The sequence below is a fragment of the Pagrus pagrus genome (assembly GCF_965226575.1).
Source record: "Pagrus pagrus genome assembly, chromosome: 21".
Classification (NCBI taxonomy): Eukaryota; Metazoa; Chordata; class Actinopteri; order Spariformes; family Sparidae; genus Pagrus; species Pagrus pagrus.
The window spans coordinates 5,880,235-5,900,161 of NC_140208.1; the positions used below are offsets into that span (position 1 = coordinate 5,880,235).

General features: G+C 40.6%; 2 protein-coding genes across 5 annotated transcripts; both read left to right on the top strand.

Annotated features, from left to right (window-relative positions):
• Positions 1-921: 921 nt before the first annotated feature.
• Positions 922-14,500, top strand: ndel1a (nudE neurodevelopment protein 1-like 1a). 4 transcript variants are annotated; one of them, XM_084342589.1, is made up of 10 exons: positions 922-1,031; positions 3,472-3,568; positions 6,256-6,409; positions 8,917-9,065; positions 9,845-9,981; positions 10,179-10,352; positions 10,718-10,812; positions 10,948-11,093; positions 11,196-11,230; positions 13,435-13,527. In XM_084342589.1, exons 2-10 carry the CDS (start codon positions 3,483-3,485, stop codon positions 13,443-13,445), a joined length of 987 nt encoding a protein of 328 aa, XP_084198715.1. In that variant the 5' UTR covers positions 922-1,031; positions 3,472-3,482; the 3' UTR covers positions 13,446-13,527. The 4 variants fall into 4 exon arrangements, with proteins under 4 accessions (XP_084198715.1, XP_084198716.1, XP_084198713.1 ...); XM_084342590.1 differs by having other exon boundaries at positions 13,438-13,527; XM_084342587.1 differs by lacking the exon at positions 11,196-11,230 and having other exon boundaries at positions 13,435-14,500.
• Positions 14,501-17,167: 2,667 nt separating this feature from the next.
• armc7 (armadillo repeat containing 7) lies at positions 17,168-19,783 on the top strand. Its single transcript, XM_084341378.1, has 3 exons — positions 17,168-17,424; positions 17,779-17,922; positions 18,018-19,783. The coding sequence occupies exons 1-3, from the start codon at positions 17,337-17,339 to the stop codon at positions 18,359-18,361; spliced, it is 576 nt and encodes a 191-aa protein (XP_084197504.1). The 5' UTR covers positions 17,168-17,336; the 3' UTR covers positions 18,362-19,783.
• Positions 19,784-19,927: the final 144 nt, after the last annotated feature.

Here is a 19,927-nt window from a genome sequence, read left to right on the forward strand (position 1 = left end):
ATATATATATTATAATATATATTATATATTAAAATAGTATGTTCTTATCTCATGAATTTGTCATGATGCAGATGAATAATGATTTCTTTCTTCTTTCTATCTCATAACTTTGACTAAGTTATTATCAAATAAGCTTTACTCAGGCCTCTTTTGACTCTGGAAATTATAATATGGACATTTTATCTTATACAAACAATTTTACTTTAGAAAAAAATATATAAATTAATTTTGACTTGAAGTTAAAATTTGGACTTCTCATTAGGTAACTTTGATTTTTGTTTTAAATATTTGACATACATTTTAATTTTTATTTATGACTTTTTTCTTAGGCGGAAACTTGCTTTCATACAGATAGCATGCATTAAACCTTAGACTGTTAATTTACACAACACAATCCTATACTTTTTTTTAGTTCACACGTTTTGTGAATCCAATGTTTTATTGTTTTTTGTGGAGAAAGTCCCCAAAATCCCCAAAAGTAATTTAAGTAACACCCAGATGCAGTTGTAGCAGATGACCAGCAGGTGGTGCTAATGTACCGTAACTGCGTGTCATGCGCAGTTTGTGCGCAGCAGTGAAGCCCGTGAACACAACGCGACAACACGCAGGAAATCCACCCTAAAACGGGTTGTCTAATTTAAATTTAATGACTTTTTTCTTTAATTAAACGCGAACAAACACATTTATTTCCCAAAGCTACGTCAGAATGCAGTATTTTAATGTATTTTAATAGTTGACAGTTTGTCATAGATTTACTTTTTTTTTGTCTTTGAACCAAAAATATCCACATGATATAAAATATATTCGGCATTCACGCTGTTTGAATATTCCTACCACTATTAAAGTTACAAATCAAACCAGATGCAGACACATTGAGAGCTAATATTCATATTTGGGGTGTGTTGTCCTTTAAAAGCCCCGCTGAGAGGAGGCAGCAGATCAGCAGACAGCACAGGAGACGGTCCGCCTCAGCAGCTCGCACCAGCGACCATGATGGACTGATAAACATCAGTGTGTGGGGCGATGTTCAGGTACTGGAGACATTATAATTCATTACTCTTTGTCTTTTAGTGGAAAACCGATAAAAACCGTGACATCAGAGCCAACATGTCGGCGTGTGTCGGATCGTTTTGTCGGTTCACGTCTTGTTTGCACACCCAGTTTTTGACAGCAGCATCAGTCGCTCATCTCGGTGTCATTTCAGCACCTTTTTACATTATAATTCAGCGCTGATTATTAAATTTGAGCTGTTTTCAGTGCATTTATTTGAATATATTCTCCTGTTAGAAAATGGTTGTGATTGTGTCTCATGCTAGATTACCATTTGATCAGTGTCAGTGTTCAATCCCTCCATCATTTTCACTCAGTATGGAGTTAATATGTTTAAATTGTGAGGATTGTATAGTGTAGTCTCAAAATCCACCTTTAAAATCATTGAATATACTCTTACACACATCACATTCCTTATATATCACAATAAAATAATATAATCATATTCCTTTAATATCCAAATTCAAAGGCCAACATGCAGTTTACATGAAGAAAACGTGTTTTAATGAAAATATAATTGTGTTTTTTAATCTAAGAGTCATGCCAGGCCTTCATTATGATGCTGTCAGAAAGGCTTGTGTTGCTATTTCCTCAGCTGTAATAACATCTGAGTTTCCCTCCAGGCTTTCGGTTCATGCGGTTCAATATAATCTGAGGCTGAATTATTCAGAGGATCACAGAGTGAATTTTCTTTTTTCAGGGCAGCGTACAGGAGAAAGTTAAAGACTTGAAGAGCAGCTGGGCTCTCTTTGAGGTTATTAAGGTTTCTGTTTGAGTTAAACTTGTGTCTCCTCGTCCTCTACGTTCAGTGGTGGAGTGTAAATAAGAGCCGAGGGCAGAGCAGCTACTCAAACAGATGACGGTAAACTAGCCAACATGTATAATGTAGTTAAACTGAGCTCAACCTTAAACGTCTACAGCAGAAAACATGCACATCGTTGATTTAAGTCAGGTTTTGAATGCAGGACGTTAACTTCAGTAAAAGACGTGAGTACGTCTCTCCTCACTGTCCCTCGGTGGCTGTAAAGGCTTTTCATTGAATGTCAAGTGGACACACGTCTCGTCAACGTGGTCCGAGAGGTCAGCATTATTTACTGCCTCTCTAAACACTTGTGTTGACCTTGTTCCTGTCTCTCCATCTCTGTCCCTGTCACCGTTATCCTTCATGTCGTGTACAGAAGTATTCCTGCACTTTAGACCATTTTAATAACAGCATCAGACGTTGTTTTATCAGTCGAGTTGGCTACAAAACAAAGAAAACCCCATTATACGTGCTTCCTGATGGTGTAAGCTCATTGCTAATTTACCTAGCAGCACTTCTGCCCAAGTGATAGACCTGAAATTGTGACTATTTGGCTGACAGTATCACGCCAAACAAGAGAAATGAGCAAGAAACTGATTTCTTTGCCGCCCCCAGAGGTTAATACTCATCTCAGCCTCGCCACACACTGTGTATGAAAACTGTTTGGCTCCATTACTGCCTTCTAAAGTAGTTGACATTTAATTCAATGCCTCTAGAAATTGGAAGGAGTTGTTAAAATTGCACCAAAAAAGTAGGTCAACAGATTTGTCCCACTTCTGTCCTCATTCTGTCTCTGTATGAAGACATTGTCTGGGTTTTTAAAGTATGACTTGGCTATTATTTGACTGTATGTTGTTACAGGTGAACCATCCTGTTCCCTTACCGTCTGTTGAATACCTGTAATTCACCTGGGAGCACAAAATGTAAAGCAAATCAAAGAACCGTGTTTCAAAGACGGGACAGAAGAGCTTTGTCCCGAGCAAACAACCTGTCCAACGTCGTCTGGGTCAAACAGTTTTGGAGCATTGTGTTGCTTCTCTGTAGCTGTAGCCTATTTACGTCAGAGCGAGTGAATTAATGGGGACTAATTCATGACAAAAGATTCCCCAAAATTTCCTAGTTTCTAATTTAGGCTCTGGCCTCGTTCCCATTGGCTCCTGCTCACAGCTAGTTTGCTGATGAGGGGTTTTATTCAAAGTTTTCACTCTAATTACCAGTCAGTGTGATGAATGAGGCTGTTTTCTTGTAAATCTAAATTTAATTTCAGTTTGCAGGCTGAACAAGTGGAAGTTAAGTCTAGAGTATGTCAGTCAGCTCGATGTATTCAAACTTTCTAAGCCCTTTAATTCTTAATAATGTTTTGTTCAAACTCTAGAAAGCAGAGTTTGTTGAACTCCTCGGGGTTTCCGGGAGTCTGTTGGGAGCCCTTTTGATGATTAATTCCCAGCTGTTGTGCAAATCATTGATTTTTAAATCTGTGTCTGGTCGAGGAGAGTTTTAGACGAGGCTCTGAAGAAATAAGTTTGAGCGTTTGCACTGCTATGATGCACTCGAGGATGTTCACGGATCATCCAACAGGTTTGATCCGTTGTACCCACTCTTGTTTCTTTCCTCTACAGATCTGTTTGCCATGGAAACGGATATGATACCAAAATTCTCCTCAAAAGACGAGGAAATTGACTTCTGGAAGACTCTCTCCCTCAAGTACAAGAACGGGTGCGTAAACTGGCTCTCTTACACTCGTGTGTGACACCAAAACCATCCCACGGGACTTTCAGAAATGTCAGAAATCAACCTCGGAGGCATCCAAAGCCTGACATTTCCTGCTCGTTATTGGTCCTGATAATATGCCTTAAACCATGGCCACTAAAATGACTTAAACTCCAGCTGAAAACTGAAATTAAAAGTTTTTATTATTAATTTACATACAGTGGAAAGATTATGCCGTAACAAAGTTGAGCTGTAAAGTGTGACATACAATCACTCAAACATTTCAAATGTGTTTTGAAATGTGATAATTGAAAATATAAATGTGTCGTCCTCTCAGATGTGGCTAAAGATCACACATACTTTAGTCAAGTAGAAGATACAAGTGTAAAATAGACTCTCTGTCTGTTTCGGTCTTTTACGTTGTTTCGTCTCGCTGCGTCTGCTGTGCGTGATGTGCACCGACTGGTTGAAATCAATCTTGTGATGTTGGGAAGGCGGAGAAAGTGCAGATGTTTGTAAAGTACACCTGAAACATCTACTTGACTCACAGATTGTGCCGTGTAGTTCCTGCAGATCAGAAGGTCTGATAGTAACCCTGCAGCCTCTTTGTGTGTGTGGGAACGACGACAGGAACACATCACCTCCAGGAGCGTCTGATCTGCTATCTTGTCATTGGATTTCAGCCATTCTCACTCTTTCAATTAAAACCCACCGTCTGCATATCCAGTGACACTTCTGAGACAGTTTGACGTGGGACGGTTTTATCAGAGAAAACCTCTCCCTGTTTTCCCCAAAGCGACGGCTCGTGTTTCACATTAAACAGAAAAGGCTCTCGCGTCTCTTTTGTCCGCCTGTCTTTGAACGGGATTATATAACAACACAGCCGCATTTTAATGATCCAAAGGTTACTAAAAGTAGCACTTCCCGACATGAAATCTTATCTTACAGCAGTTGATTACAGCTGATTGAAATCTCAACACTGTGTGCTGAAGGAAACAATCCCAGGCCGACACCCAGTTATATAAGAGTCTCTAGACAATGAGCTTCCTTTTAAAGATTACATCCATTATGCTTGTGTGTGTCGCATGTGTGACATAAGTGTTTTCTTTCATTAATCCACCTACAACACTAGAAGTATTTATTGATTTAATGTCATCATAAGTTTCACAGTCCATTCTTGACCATTTCGTAGCTCTTCTGGAGCTTCAAGCATCATATTATGTGTACATGTATACACATTTTAGTATTATAATATTAAAACAAGAAGTAAATGAAGGCTGTTTTGTGGACTATGAAACTTCACCCTACTTTCCATCAGCGCTGGCGTTGGTAATGACTGAAATTTCATTTTCTGGTGACCTGTACCTTTTGAATACATGTAAGTTTTATAAAATGTAAGAGCCCCATCGGACCGGAACTGATTCAAAGCCCAACTCCAACACCAAACTGTGTTAAACGAGCGGAAGTAATCATCTTCATGCCGAGGAGTCTCCTCATACTAACTATTCTGAGTATTTTGAATAAATGTTAATAACCGTGAAGAGGAAGCACCAGTCTGCAGCCCAATCTGCTCCGAGCAGAACCAGTTCAAAGCGAGGCTGGCTGAACACGGGCGTTTATAAATGGATTTTCTGGCTCTGTGCCACCTCCAGCGCTCTCACTCACATGATGGCAGGGTTATTCCATTTGCCATTTATAGACAGCTGTGTATGTGTGTGTGTGTGTGTCTGTGTGTGTGTGTGTCTGTCTGTCCAAGTGTGTTCATCCATGGCCATATCAACAGACACTTACGTAACCACCACGTCATGGTAAAGCTGTTGGGTGATCTCATGTCCAGTGTGGTTGTTCTGAGGATAAAGTCAGAGATCTGGCTTCTTAGACCAGTCGAACTTAATGCACTGAAATGGTGTTCAGTCAGTTTTTCTTGCTGTTGTTCTTCCTCTTTGATCTTGACTAAAATCTGGCCAGTTCAATCTTAAATTTTCTAAAACAGCCTCTGTACAAGTGATAAATCTCATAATCATGCACCACCAAGTACAGTCTTTGCTCCAGTAGGGTAATTTCGACGTTTTAAGTTTTTTATGTTCGCCCCAGATTTTATTTTCTGGCGTGTGTGATGCACGTTATAGCCTCGATCTGTAGCTTTAATGTTGTTTAAATTTTTAAACATCTTTTCAACCAGAGACATGTAGTGAAACGTGATTATACATCTGAGTTTACTGACCATGAAGAGAGAGTCAGAGTGGTGGTCTGGTCCCTTTTAAACATTTATTCATATGCAATTATTTTATATCCGGCTGGGCTGTCCTTTCTGATCTTTAATACAACATTTATTATTTGTGATTGTATTTTGTATTTTTGATCTAAATCTGCAGAAATTGCTGAACTAACTAAAGTTATCAGATAAACATAATGGAGTAAAATGTAGGAGTATAAAGTGCCTCAAAAATTGAATTTAACTCTTCACTGTCCTTCGCCAGCACATGCAGAAATTGTGAATATCCGATTTGAGTCTGTGGAGTCGTATCTGGGTCAGTTCCCAGTGATGAGATTAGATAAAGATGTAAATAAATAAGATGGAGAGAAGCTTTTTTCCAAGTGCAACAGTTGATGAAGACACACAGCAGACTCGCATACCGACCTCGTTCTGTCTCGACTTGCTGTCTAACGGCTTCTCTTCTGTCTGCCCACAGCTGCCAAGAGGCCCAGGAAGAGCTGCTGGAGTTTCAGGAGGGCAGCAGGGAGCTCGAGGCTGAGCTGGAGGCACAGCTGGGCCAGGCCGAGCATCGGATGAAGGACCTGCAGTCTGAGAACCAGAGACTCAAGAATGAGGTCGAGAATCTCAAGGTAACTGCAGGAGTTTGATTAAACGGGGGACGGGGAAATAAACTCAATCTGTGTCTCTGCATCAGTATAATTTCCGGCTGCGACATTATTAATGAAGAAGTAGTAACCCAGGTTTTCTCAGGGATGATGGTTGTTTAACAATGTAGACAACAACTCCCATGATCCCACGCTGCTTCTGTCTCAAGTTCAGTATTGATTGATCGACCCCCAGAGGCAGAAGTACAGTCTGTGCGTTTAAAGGATCTTGTGAATGTGACTCTCTCTGTGATTGTGGATGACATCAGCATTATGTGTACGTCTCTAATCTTAACAATACATTAAGCTCTGAACCAAAGTACAGTGTGTCTCCATGTGTAGCCTTGACATGAATATTTGATGCTTTTTTTTTTTGTAGCCTTCTTATATCACCAGTCGTCCTTGAGTGCAGTCTCTGGGGAGTGAGGAGATGTGAAGTCACGCTATAACAGCTGCTGCTCCCCTGGATGCATTCACGCTCAGTATTTATTTATTTTTTCGAGCCGGCCTGCAGCTTTGCCTTTCTCGTTATACATAAGAGGTTATGGGGGATATTGAGAGCAGACCTATATGCGCTTGTAATAAAACACTACATAAGAAAGGGTGATAAGTTGTCGTGTGCTTGTTGGAGGCGTCTCTCAGACAGATATGATCCTGTGAATCCGTGTGCAATCTAAATGATAATCTCACCTCACGAAGGTGCTGAGGTACGTCTCTTCTCTAATTTCAGCACTTATCAACCAACAGCTGCTCTGGCCTTAGCTCGCTGTATGCCGACGCAGCTGATCTGAATGACTCTCATACATAATGCATCAGGTTGTGTCTTTCATTCTTATTCTCGCTCCATAATTACCGAAAGGCGGGTGGCACATTTGTAGTCAAAGTATCCAGCAGGGGTGAGTGGAGTCACCAGCAGGGATGAGATGTGCGTGTGCCAAGGTGTCTGTCAGGTTTTTAGATTCACCACATCAAGTGAAGATGCAGCTTTGGTTTGTGCGTGAACACAAGTGGTGGTCTCTGGAGCAACGTCGTACTGTTGGCTTTTTCAGGAATATGTTTTTGATCTTCATGATACAGTCCTGTTGGCTCAGCTCCCCACTGATGATGGTTTCTGAAACCTCAGTGCTTTGAGGTCTGGCTATGTTTCCTGTAATGTTTTGCGTTTAAAAATGCTGAATATGGTCATTTGATACTTTCGCCCATCGCTGACAGTTTTCGGTACAGGACTACAGACCTCGAGGTGCAAAACACAACACCATGTCAAGAAATCAAGAAATCTAAAAAAAGGCAAAGACCATTTCACAAAACGCTGCGTCACAGCCAACACAACGATGAGACTTTTTACTACACACAATGTTTTACAAAGAGACGTTTTAAAAAAGACGATGTCATTATACAAAACAAATCAACAAATACGAAAACAACATTTTACCAAAGCAATTTGGAACATATGAAAAAAAACAAGACATTTTAGAAAACAAAACATTTCAGAAAACCCATTATTGAAAAGGCATTGAAGAAAATACAACATTTCTGAGACACTTTTCGAAAATCTTCAATCATTTTACATTTTCAAACACAGAAATTTAGAAGACATCATTTTAGAAAACACAGCAAAGTTTTTTTTTTTTTTTAAATGATGGTATAGAAAAAACATTTTAAAAAAACACGACATTTCAGAACAAACATTTCTGAGACGCTTTTGGAAAAACACAATCAAATTTTAGAAAACAACATTTTACAAAAAAATTATATAACAAACGGAAATGTTAAAAAACACTACGACATTTCAGAAAACATTTTCAGAACAAACATTTCTTGGACACTTTCGAAAATACAATCAAATTTTAGAAAACACAACATTTTATAAAAACATTGTAGAATATACGAAAATGTAAAAAACACAGTGACATTTCAAAAAACACAGCATTGGAGAAATAATGTTTTTAATGTTGTTTTTTTTTAAATGTGGCTATGTTTTCTCATATTTGAGCATGTGTTGTCCAATATTGTCGTATTTTGCACCTCAAGGCCACCATACAAACAATATCGACGCCTGAAATATATCTTTATAATCTATAACTGTACTATACTGTACTTCCCTGACCTGTTAATGTGCTGAATGAGCCTCTGGGAGCCAACAGAGGGATGTCTGGCCTCTGAGTGGTTGGCGGCTGTTGATTCAGGCACCACAGTAGCAGCAGATATAGGTCAGACGTACCGACGTTCCCGGCGGTACTTATTGAGCTGATTGTCTCGGAGCTGGTGGATATATAGGTCACACCTCACATCCGCCGGCTGCCTAGAATGAAAATGAGGGGAGCACTGATGAATGGATGATAACATGTGGGTGGTGCACGTCGGGAGCTGTTGAATCACTTCCCTGAAATGAGGCTCTCCTGCCTGACGTGTTCTTGATTAAATACATGTGATCAATATGTGCTGTCTGTCTTCATCCTGTCCTGTCCTGTCTCCCCCCCCTCTCTCTTCAGGACAAGCTGGAGCATCAGTACTCTCAGAGCTACAAGCAGATTTCCATGCTGGAGGACGACCTCGGCCAAACACGCAGCATCAAGGATCAGCTCCACAAATACGTCAGAGAGCTCGAACAGTCCAATGATGACTTAGAGAGAGCCAAAAGGTCTGTATGAGCTTCTAATGCTAAAAATTAAATGTATTATTTATTTGGCCAGCTCCAGTCGACATAACAGAACGTAAACACCCGACAATGGAGGTCACCTCTGTGGATCACTGCTGCACTCAGGTTGATTAACAGTACTGAAGATGAATCCAAAAGTCTTAATCCCTGAAGTTAATAAGTAATCTCTGAAGTCTCCTCCTGTCGGTAAACGGCTCCGGATCAGAGCAGAACCAAAGAGACTCTGGGTGTTTATTCCTCCAGAAGGTCTGGCTCTTCACCCGACTCTCTCTGGTCGTGTCTGCTGCTCTGCAAACACTTTGCAAACGTCATTTGTTTTGTTTTGATCAGAGCCTCCGTCAGAAATTACGGCAGCATTTTCATGTGTCACATGTAGCATTTTTTTAATAATCTGGATAATACAGCTTAGAGAACATTATGTCACCTAAACTGGATACAAAGGTGTTTCTCCCCAGAATACCTGCCACAACAGGATCCCTTTTTAATATGTTTGAACATTTTGCCAGAGAAGCAATTCTAAGCCTTGTTACAATTAACAAATGACTCACATTTAATAGATTGCTGGCCTGGATTGGATTAAAATCGATGCTGCATTTGCACAAGCCAGAATATTGATCCCATGTTCGTACTTGAATAATCATTAATACGTAAATGTGATGTACAGAATGCAGCCCCGGAGGATATTTACATTTAATTAACAAAATGTTGATTTCAGTGTTGCTTTCCTTCATTTTCCGCCCTCCTTTTAACTTCTTCCTCAGAGCTACCATCGTGTCTCTGGAGAACTTCGAGCAGCGTCTGAACCAGGCCATCGAGAGGAACGCCTTCCTGGAGAGCGAGCTGGATGAGAAGGAGTCGCTTCTGTGCTCTGTGCAAAGATTAAAGGATGAAGCCAGAGGTGATTATTGACTAGATTTTTACTAATGAGCCGCGCTGTCAATCACATTCCAGCACATTAACATGCAGCTGCTGCGGCTCTCCCCCTCTTTGATTAACTTAAAATATCTGCTTTCCCACGAATAGGTCAGGGTTTTCTTGGTCTGTGTCCTCAGCAGAGCTACAAAATGTTCCTTATTTTTGTTTTTCTCGTTGTAGACTTGCGGCAGGAGCTGGCCGTCCGAGAGAGGCAGTCAGATGTAGGCAGAATGTCCGCTCCAAGTTCGCCCACACAGGACAACGTAAAGATGGACACTGCTGTTCAGGCCTCCCTCTCTCTCCCTGCTACCCCACTGAGCAAAGGTCTGGACAACGCCTTTGCCAACTCAACAGGTAGCTGCAACCTGTCTTCGCTTGAGTGCATTTATTTACTCTCATTGTGCACGCACAGACGGGGATATCGGAGCAGCTCTTGATTAAAACGTCTTTGATTTTGTTGTTTTCTTTTATTCGTGTGTGGGCGCTCAGTTATTTGTGTCGTGTGAAGAAAAGGCAGCCTTCAGGTGCTCTCATAGGGGAGAAATGAATCCTAAAGAGGAAGGTATTGGTAGGATGTGGCATAAAAAAATCCAGTTTCCAGTTTTTGGCTGCAGTGAGGAGCTATTTTCAGAGAAAAAGCTCTCAAAAAAAAAAAGCACACTACCTGCTCTAAACATTTTTAAATCAACACATCGTTTTCTTTCCTCTCTGCTCCTCAGCTCTATCAAATGGATATGGCAGCAACTCTCCGCTGACTCCCTCTGCCAGGATATCGGCCCTCAACATCGTCAGTGATTTACTCCGGAAAGTTGGGGTGAGTCATTCCTTCTGAGCTCATGTTTCCAGGATCCATTTCTCTTCTAATACACGTCTAGCTTTATGTAGAAAGTCCCTGTCTTTCCATTGAACAGAGGAGCATCCTCATCTCTTTGTTTACATCCCCTCGCAGGCTCTGGAGTCGAAGCTCGCCGCTTGCAGGAACTTTGCCAAGGACCAGAGAGCGAGGAAGGCGTACGCGCTCGACAACAGCAACGCGCTCAACGCGAACACGGCCAACTACTCGCAGTCGCTCCATACGTCATATTTTGATAAAGCGTGAGTGAAAGCGAAACACACATCTTTGACAAGAATCTTGCAGTGTAACATCACACTCTGTGGAGGAGAATCTGAGACCTGTGTGCATTTTCTTCCCGGCAGGACAGAGATGGTCACATTCCCTGCATTGATTTTGGGTAATCGTAGCTCCTCCGCCTGTTACCTGAGTGTGTTGGGGCAAATGCATGCAGCTGCAGCAGTTTTCACAATCCTCTTTTCCAACGTAGGGCTCATAGAAATAACCATAACTGGGGGCTAGATGATGTCCTGGACACTTACTGTTTAAGGGTGGTGGTGGTGTTGGTGGTGTAATGGTGCTGGAATTTTCTCGCTGCCTTTGAACTAATAGATCTGCTTCCTGTCTGTTTGCCAGTGTGAGCTGTTTTGTTTGGCAGTAGATCTGACCACTAATTATTATTAACAAACTGAACTTTAAAACAAACACAGCTTTTGTCTTTTGTGGAAGAGAAACTTGATGAAAGTGAAACTGCTGCTAAAAATGAACTTGGGGAAATTACCAAGACAAGCCAACAAAAAAACTGAAAGTCTCGTCAACATTAAAGTCAGATAAGGATATTACAGGACAGGAGTTTTTGGTCTGTAAAGTCCCTTTTTAAAAAGACAAAAACTAAAAGTGTGTTGGACTGTTTCAATACTTCTCTGACTTCTCTAACTCTGTCTGTAGATTTAAACCCCTCGGCCATTAGTTCCTGCTGAAGATTTAAATCCTTGAAAATGGGTCAGAAATATATCACTTCATTTCAACAAAGATAAAAGTCTTTGCAGTTTTTTACATTTTCCACAATGGATTCAATTTTCAGTCGCAGAGTTGGCACTTTAGTCTGGACCAAGTGTCTCTCGCAGGGCTAAAAAAGTCTGTAATTTTGTAAAACAGCTGGACGCTGTAGTATTTACAAACATTACTCAAATAGGAGGAAATGGTGCATTCTTTAGGGACTATTTTCCGCAGCGGATTAATCCACATTCGGTGCTATAGTGAGCATTTGTGGCAGCAGGATGCCGTGTGATGGATTGAGTCAAAATAAACTACAGCGTGTTTGTTCACTGACTCCACAGATGTGTTTGATAGCTTTTATCTCCATTCATTGTTGGTTTCGGTCTTTTTGTGGGATTTCTTGACGCTACGAAAAATACGTGATATCACCAGACGTGTATTAGTGCAGCAGTCAATCGTATTTAATAGCAAAAGTGCCTTTCTGCTGAATCACTCTGATCGGCTTGTGTTGCTTGAGGCTGGTGGCGAGCAGGGACAGTGTGTAGTGTTTCTGCTGTGTGAGGGAGAACTGAAGAGGCAGTGTGTGCATATTGAGATCTACACACAACAAGGTCGTTGTTCCTGTGGCGTCAGAGCAGGAGGATTGTTATGTACACAATTCACCTTCAGTCAGGTTCGAAGGAGCTAAGGGCATTGTGCCTCACTTACTGTAATAGAGGAAAACAATGTAATTGCGTGAGCTGAGTGTTTATTTAAAGCTGTCGCAGGTAAACAATAAAAAGGAATTTGCATGTTTATCTTTGCTTGAACTAAAAGCTGTCTTTCATTCTGGTCTGAACGGTGCTTTCCAGAGTCGTGACTCAATCTTAAACCACACAGGGATACCAGTCATAGCTCAACTTTGACCAACAAAAGAAACCAGTTTCACCAGTCAGTCAGGCTAAACTCTGCAACTTCGTTCCCACTTTGAGTTCCATTTTTAGCAACACGCGCACAGAAAATGTAAAATACGTCATGTCTGTGTCGTAGCTGTATCTGAGACGGAGACAGATTCAGTTGATGATGTGGACAGAACGACCTGCTGGTGTTCAGGTCGGTGCTGATATGTCCTGTGACAGTCAGCGAGCAGGAGGAGAAGAACTGATGGTGACTGAGAGTATTAAAGAATCTGTCAGACAGGCGGAAGAAGAGTTTATCTGACAATCTGAGCAGGTTTTCATTTCATTTGTCTACGGGAGTCCAATTCTGCCATGAAAATAAAAACTAGGATTGTCTGGTAACTCCCCAGCCAGTATATTCATGTTTTTGTTTTTACTTAAAGAACCATTAAATAGTATTAATAGGCAATATCAGAGTGTTGACTGAAAACTAATAAAGATCCACTTGTTAACCAAAGTAAAAAATAGGTTGTAATTGAAGTACCTCTTTATTGAATTATTTGATCAACTGCACTGATACTTATTAACTGTACCAACTGCACACTTTTTCTGTTTTCCCAGTTATTAATGAATAAAGCCGTATGTACTAGCTCCTTTTAGGAAGTCATCTGTAAGGAAAAGTTTCATTTAACTCTCATTTAATGTAACTGTTTGTTTTTTTATTCAGCAGGTCGGTGAACGGACTGAAACCTGGTGCCCTGACCGCCATCACCGTCCCTCCTGCCGCCTCCTCCCAAGGCTTGGTGCCCCTCACCGTGTGACGTAATCCTCCTAAACTTTTGGAAAAATCCCATCTAAAAAAGAGCCCAGACGAAGCGGGAACACAAATGGCTAATACTGTAAAACTGTTGATGTACTGTTACTCCGGTCCCGTCCTCGTCCTCTCACACTCTCTGTTGTCCTGGCTCGACACTTGTGCTTCGTTCCTGCTGTAGTTATGGGTCTCTGTCTGTCTGTATAGTTTATGTGTTACTGTATCTGATGTTTGCTCACATGTAAAGACACAAATTTCAAGGATCTTCCCTGGTTTGTTAAATCTGTGCACCATATCCTCTAAAAAGGGCAATAATATGCAATTAAAATGTGTTTTTAGCTGAAAATCACGACTACATTTACTGGCAATAACTCCAATTAAAGCGACAGTTGAGTGCACTCACATCCACTGCTGAAAGTGGAAAATAACAGGTTTAATAGGTTGGCACATGTGCAGATGTCCCAGATAATTGCGTGCCACGTGTCTCCATCAATTAATGATGATTCACAATGTTTTAAACATAAACTCTGGGGGGGAATCGGCTGATTTTGGCTTTTAACTGTTACCTCGTGAGCCCCGTGTTTGATTTCTGTTTGGTTTTAAAAAAGGGGAGTCTTTGTGTCATTGTAGTGAGTCAAACACACCATCTACCCTCTGAACTATGTGACATGATGTGTACAGTATTGGTCATATTGATCGTTATTTATAGACAGCAGTTTAAGAGGTGCTGTCATCGTGTTCGGATCAGTTAACCTGCATTCATATATTCTTGAGTCAAAGTGTTTAATCCACATTTTTCTTTTTGATTTTTGACACATTTTCTTTACTGTACACGATAGTGAAGCACTTTGACCTTGTGGGAACTTTTTTTCATTTTCATTCAAGTGCAATATTGCCTGTTTATTAAAAGTTTGTGGGTTTAATTTATTTCCATTTTTGTTTTACGGCATGTTTTAATAAAAGATGTAATGATACTCCAGCTGTTACATGTGTCACGTTTCACTCAGTTCTTACTCTGGAGGACATTATGGCTAAATATTAGCTGTTTTCTATCTTTTGTAACTTGAATATCTTTTGAGTTTTGGGCAAAACAAGCAACTTGAAGACATCGCCTTGGACCCTGGATCTGAGAATATAACCTTGCGCTTAGCAGCTACAGTGAAGGTTTTACTTAAAAAGGCTGTAAAAAGAAGTCTTGGACTTGTTTTGAGGAATCAAAACTTCACCTGACTTTCCTTCAGCATGGAGGTGAGTGAATAATGTCTGAATTTCCACTTTTGGCTTAACTTTTTCTTCTCCAACCACTGGACTGGACTGCCATGTGACTTTTGTGTCTAATGGAGATGACTGGAAACCAACAGAAGGATAATAATACATGTGAAAATCTAAAACTCTAGTCTTTTCAAATGATTGAAAAAAATATATAAAGTAAACATCTTTCATAGTTATGGAGCTAAAACTTGCAATATCACTAATATGGCCTTTTAAGTTGTTATCGACACTGCCCCCTGCTGGACAAATGTGAGTACAAGAAAAAACAAGCTGACTTTTAGCACTTTGGTCATTTAATAATTCATATGTCTCAAAACAGACACAAAATAAGAGATTACATTTCCTGTTCATGTGTGCATTATCAAAAAATTAATTCTGTGGTGATCCGACGATGATCGTTTGGCTTCTTCCACAACAGACGTCTCCGGTACTGATTATCTTCACTCAGGTTTACTGGAAACTTGTGTGTCCAAGGCAGGTTATTAAAAAGCCCCCGTTTAACATGGTCGTCTGTGCACGAGTGAATCAGGCTATGTACAGTAGGATATATATTTAGTGTCCACATCTGTAGACCTGAACATTATTATATTCCCAGTGATAGTTCAGGATCTGGTTCAGCTGCTCCCTCCTCTCTTCTTCTCGGCCGCCTCCTCCATCTGCCTCTGCCTCCTCTCCAAGATCTCTATCCTCTTGGCATCATTGCGCGCTCGCTCCTGAGCCCTGAGCTGGTCCACGTCCTCAAAGAACCTGTGCCTGCACGGAGGAGGAAGCATTAAATTGATGAAAGATGAAGGACTTTATATATCAAGCAGAGCAAACAGGACATTTCAACATGTCAGTTTCAGGCATTTCCTCCCCCAAATTCTCACAGTTGCAGCCCTTATATGAACATTTTGTAATATGGAGCCAGAATCAGAAATGTACATTTTTCCTTATTGACTAAACCTTGGACAAATATGCAGGAATTTATTTGTCCTGCCTCCATTACATATCTTTGTCAGTGTTTGCTAAGCACATTTGTGGAATCATTGACAAGAATGTTTGAATATCAGCTGATACACTGATAGCAGAATTTTCTCTAAATAACTGGGAATTCAGTTGTAATTTGGATTAAAATGGATATCATTCACAGGGTGACCAGTTTAGGCTTAATTAGTTAAATAACATCAATTATGTCATCAGAGTTATCTTGGCAGGCGTTTGGAGACTGATATTTTCTGTTTTTTAACAAATCGGAGGCGTAGAGATTAAAAAACTTTCGCATTGAACAGGCAGAGAAGGTTGAATGACAGACACAGTCAAGAAAATGTTATAGGAAATGTGTTTTTGGAGTTTGAATCAGGATAACTGAACCCTAGCTGCATTCATTTGTCTATTTTTATCAAAAAACTTGGATACATTTCACATACTTCTACTATTTACTTACTATTAAGACTAAGAACAGATAAACATTTTTTAGAGCTGTGCTACTGGTTGCTTTATTGTATTGTGCAGGACTTTTGCAGGACTGCAGATTAATGGAGACAATATATATATAATATTTTCTATTTGTAGTTTATTTAACATAATAAAACTGTTAAATGTACAGCATAGTTACACAGAATTGTCTATTATGACACATTTAGCATAATTTGCAGTGACATTTGTATGCAAAACACTGCACCCTGTATGTAGCTGCTGAATGATGTCTTTGTGTTTGTACTTTTTATTCACAAAACGTATTAATAATAAAGTGGCTGAATGAATTAACAGCAGATGGCACACACCCCCTCAGTCAGCCAATGGTTGTGTAATGGAGAGTGGACCAAGGTGCATCATGAAACATCGCAGGTTAAACGTGTTACCTTGAAGGTGACGCTCAAACTTGACATTTCCAGATGACACTGAATACAAAAACAAAATACAAAACATGCTCTAAACGTTACCTGTTGAAGAAAACAGTCGCTAGTCCCACTATGAGAGTCCCAAACAAGATTGGTTTCGTGAGACGTTTTCCGGCGGACATCTGGTGCGGCTTCATTATAGCTGAAGTCCGGCGAGGAGACGAAAGTTAGAAATATAAACAGAAAAATGAAGAAGCTACATTAGCTTTTTTTTTTTTAAGCTGACCTTTCAGGGGACCATTAGCTAACTGCCTGCGTTAACACACCCCCTTCTTGTCGTGCAGTTACTCACGTACCACCACTTCCGGTTCCAATTTTATGAACCAAAATCCCTAAAACATGTGGAAGAAATTAAAACACTTACTTTATAATATGCGTGATGGTTGTATTATTCTTCAGTGTGTGTTTAAGCGGTTTAGTTTGGAGGTTTAATCGATATTACAAGCTATTTTGTAACGGTTAGATTTAAGGCGGAACCAATAGTCTTTTCGCGCCGTTGTACGGACATGTTTCAGAGACGGACCAACCCGGGAAATGGCCGGAAATAAATGCATCTCAGTGTAGTTTGTTAGTTTTATTTTGTTCAAACTGTTATCTTTAGTTTGTTTAGTCGTCCGTTATTATTTGAACACTGGAGCTAATGCTAAGCTAACCCTAAAGATGTGGAGAAAAGGCTCGTCTGAGGGCTCTGACCGGTTTGAATATTTACAAACTCTGGTCACTGAGTTTCAGGACACCGACAGTGAAGGTGGGCACAGATGTTTTATTTGTCATGATTCAGTGGACTGTATAAGTTAAGTTTCCTAAATACAGTGTCTGAGAACCTTTAGAGAGTATTGTTGTTATCTCTGGAAAATTAGAAATAGCTAGTTTTATATTTTAAAGGCACATTTCGTAATGTAAACAACAGGGTAACCAACTCCAGTGGTCTGTAATGTAGGTCAACACAGCAGTCTGGTCATTTTTCTTAATACTTATTATCTGTCCTCAAACATATCTTTTAAATGTGCTGATACTAATGTGTTTTTGATGGGAGATTTGAGGCTCTAATTTAAATCCCTTTGTTCCAATGTTGCTGACATATCTCATTTCACTACATCAGAGGCAAAGGAGCAGGTGCTGGCTAACTTGGCCAACTTTGCATACGACCCAAAGAACATGGAGTATCTGAGGGAGCTTCAAGTGACCGACCTCTTCTTGGACATGCTCACTGAGGAGAATGAGAACTTTGTGGAGTTTGGGATGGGTGAGTATCACACCAACAAATCCTTTAAATCATTATCTCTCTGTCCCAATATAAAAATATCATCATTCATCACTTATCTTGTGTCATGTTCTCAGGGGGGCTGTGTAACCTGAGTATGGACCCTGAATGCCGAGACATCATCCTGCAGAGCAGTGGGATCAGCTTGGTCACAAACTGTCTGTCAAGTCAGAGGGAGGAGACGGTCCTGTCAGCCATCACCACACTCATGAACCTCACAAAGCCCTCGTCACGCTCTGAGATCACTGCTCCGGGCATCCTGCAGTGCATGCTGCGCTTCTCCCTCTCAGAGAGTCCCCGCCTACGTAACCTGGCCGCTGTGTTCCTGCAGGACTGCTGCACCCAGGAGCAGGTGACCCGAGCAGAACAGCAGATGCAGGGGCAGCAGACAGCAGTTGGCATACCGCTGCCCAAGGACTAAGGACTAAAGCTGCCATGTTCAAGTGGAAGATTTATTTTAATTTTTTTATAAAAAATGATACATTTGCTCTCCATGAGAGTATAATACGTATAATTAATATAATAACTAATGATCATTTTGAAACATGCTCATCACAATTTCCCAGAGACGAAAACTGACATCTTCAGGTTGCTTCTTTTGTCCAAAGAAAGTTTGTTGCAGACAAAAATATTTGGGCACTCAAACATTACACCCATGTGTGATTATGGGACAATATTTTGGAGCCTGGCAGCAGGGAATTCCTCCCAATCACAATGCACAAGAGCATCAGTAAGGTCCAACACTGATGCTGACTCGCAGTTGGTGATTCACTTCATTCCAAAGGTGTAGGATGGGGTTGAGCTCAGGGCTCTGTGCAGGCCAGTCACGTCCTTCATCAGTAGCTAGCTTCAACAAAGATATAGCTTCTGCCGCCTTCTCAGTAGTTTGAATTTTGTTCTTTATCTTGGCCCATACCAAACTGGCTGATTAATTGACAACTATTAAATTCATTGCCAACTATTAAGATAATCGATTCATCGTTTTTTTATTTTTTTTAAAGTCAAATTTATCTGATTCCAGCTTCTTAACTGTGACTATTCCCTGGTTTCTTTCCACCTCTGTGACAGCAAACTGCAGCCAGTGTTATAGTGATGTGTCTTCTTGTGCATCTCTATTCCCTTGAATATGGATTTAACTGTAATTTCTGGCTGCTTTCTCTGCATTTTAAATCAAGTGCATTTCAGAGAATGTGCTTAAGTTTAACTGTTGTGCTCTATCTGACCACATGGGGGAGACTGGACAGTCTTTGTTGATCTGCTTTTCACAATATGAGCGCTTGAGAGATTAATACGATTGATTACAAATGGCACAAAAACAGCATGTTAACAATTTGACAGCTTTCAAACTGCCAAAAAAAGTCTTAAGTGTGCAGAGAGAAGTGACCAAGTGATCTCACTTGTACAAACAGGCTCAGTGACTGTAGTATCAATATCACCACCTATTTCCCCAAAAATGTACATTCCTTTGGCTTTGAAGTGATTTCCTAAGAACCTGTTCGGATGTTGGAGCACGTTGAAGCCAACTTGCTCTTGGCTCTCTGAGAGTACCGTGTCCTGAAACCTTAAATCCAAACCCAAAATATGTAAAATAAAAAATGTAAAATAAACCTTGAGGTTCCTGCTTAAGAGCCAGGAGCCCTGTTTGTTTTCTTCTGGGCTTTTAGGAGCTATTTCTGGGCCGAGTCCTTCAGGTCTAGACAGAAGACGACATCCGATCCTGCAGCCCAGCATCGGTTGGACTGCACATTAGCCCGGTCAGACTCCAGAGGAAATTCTTTACAGCTTTTGAGTGTGTGCCTGTGATATTCGCTCAATTAAAACGCTGCAGAGTTCTCATTTTCAATCAGAGTGTGTGTGTTAAAGTGTGTATTTGTTTCTGAATGGCATTCCGAAGGCTTAAAAGGCGTGCACCTGCCGCCGAGATCAATAAAAATACCTTAGTTCTTCCCGTAAAGAGAGAAACACCCAGGCCTGGTTTTAATAATGT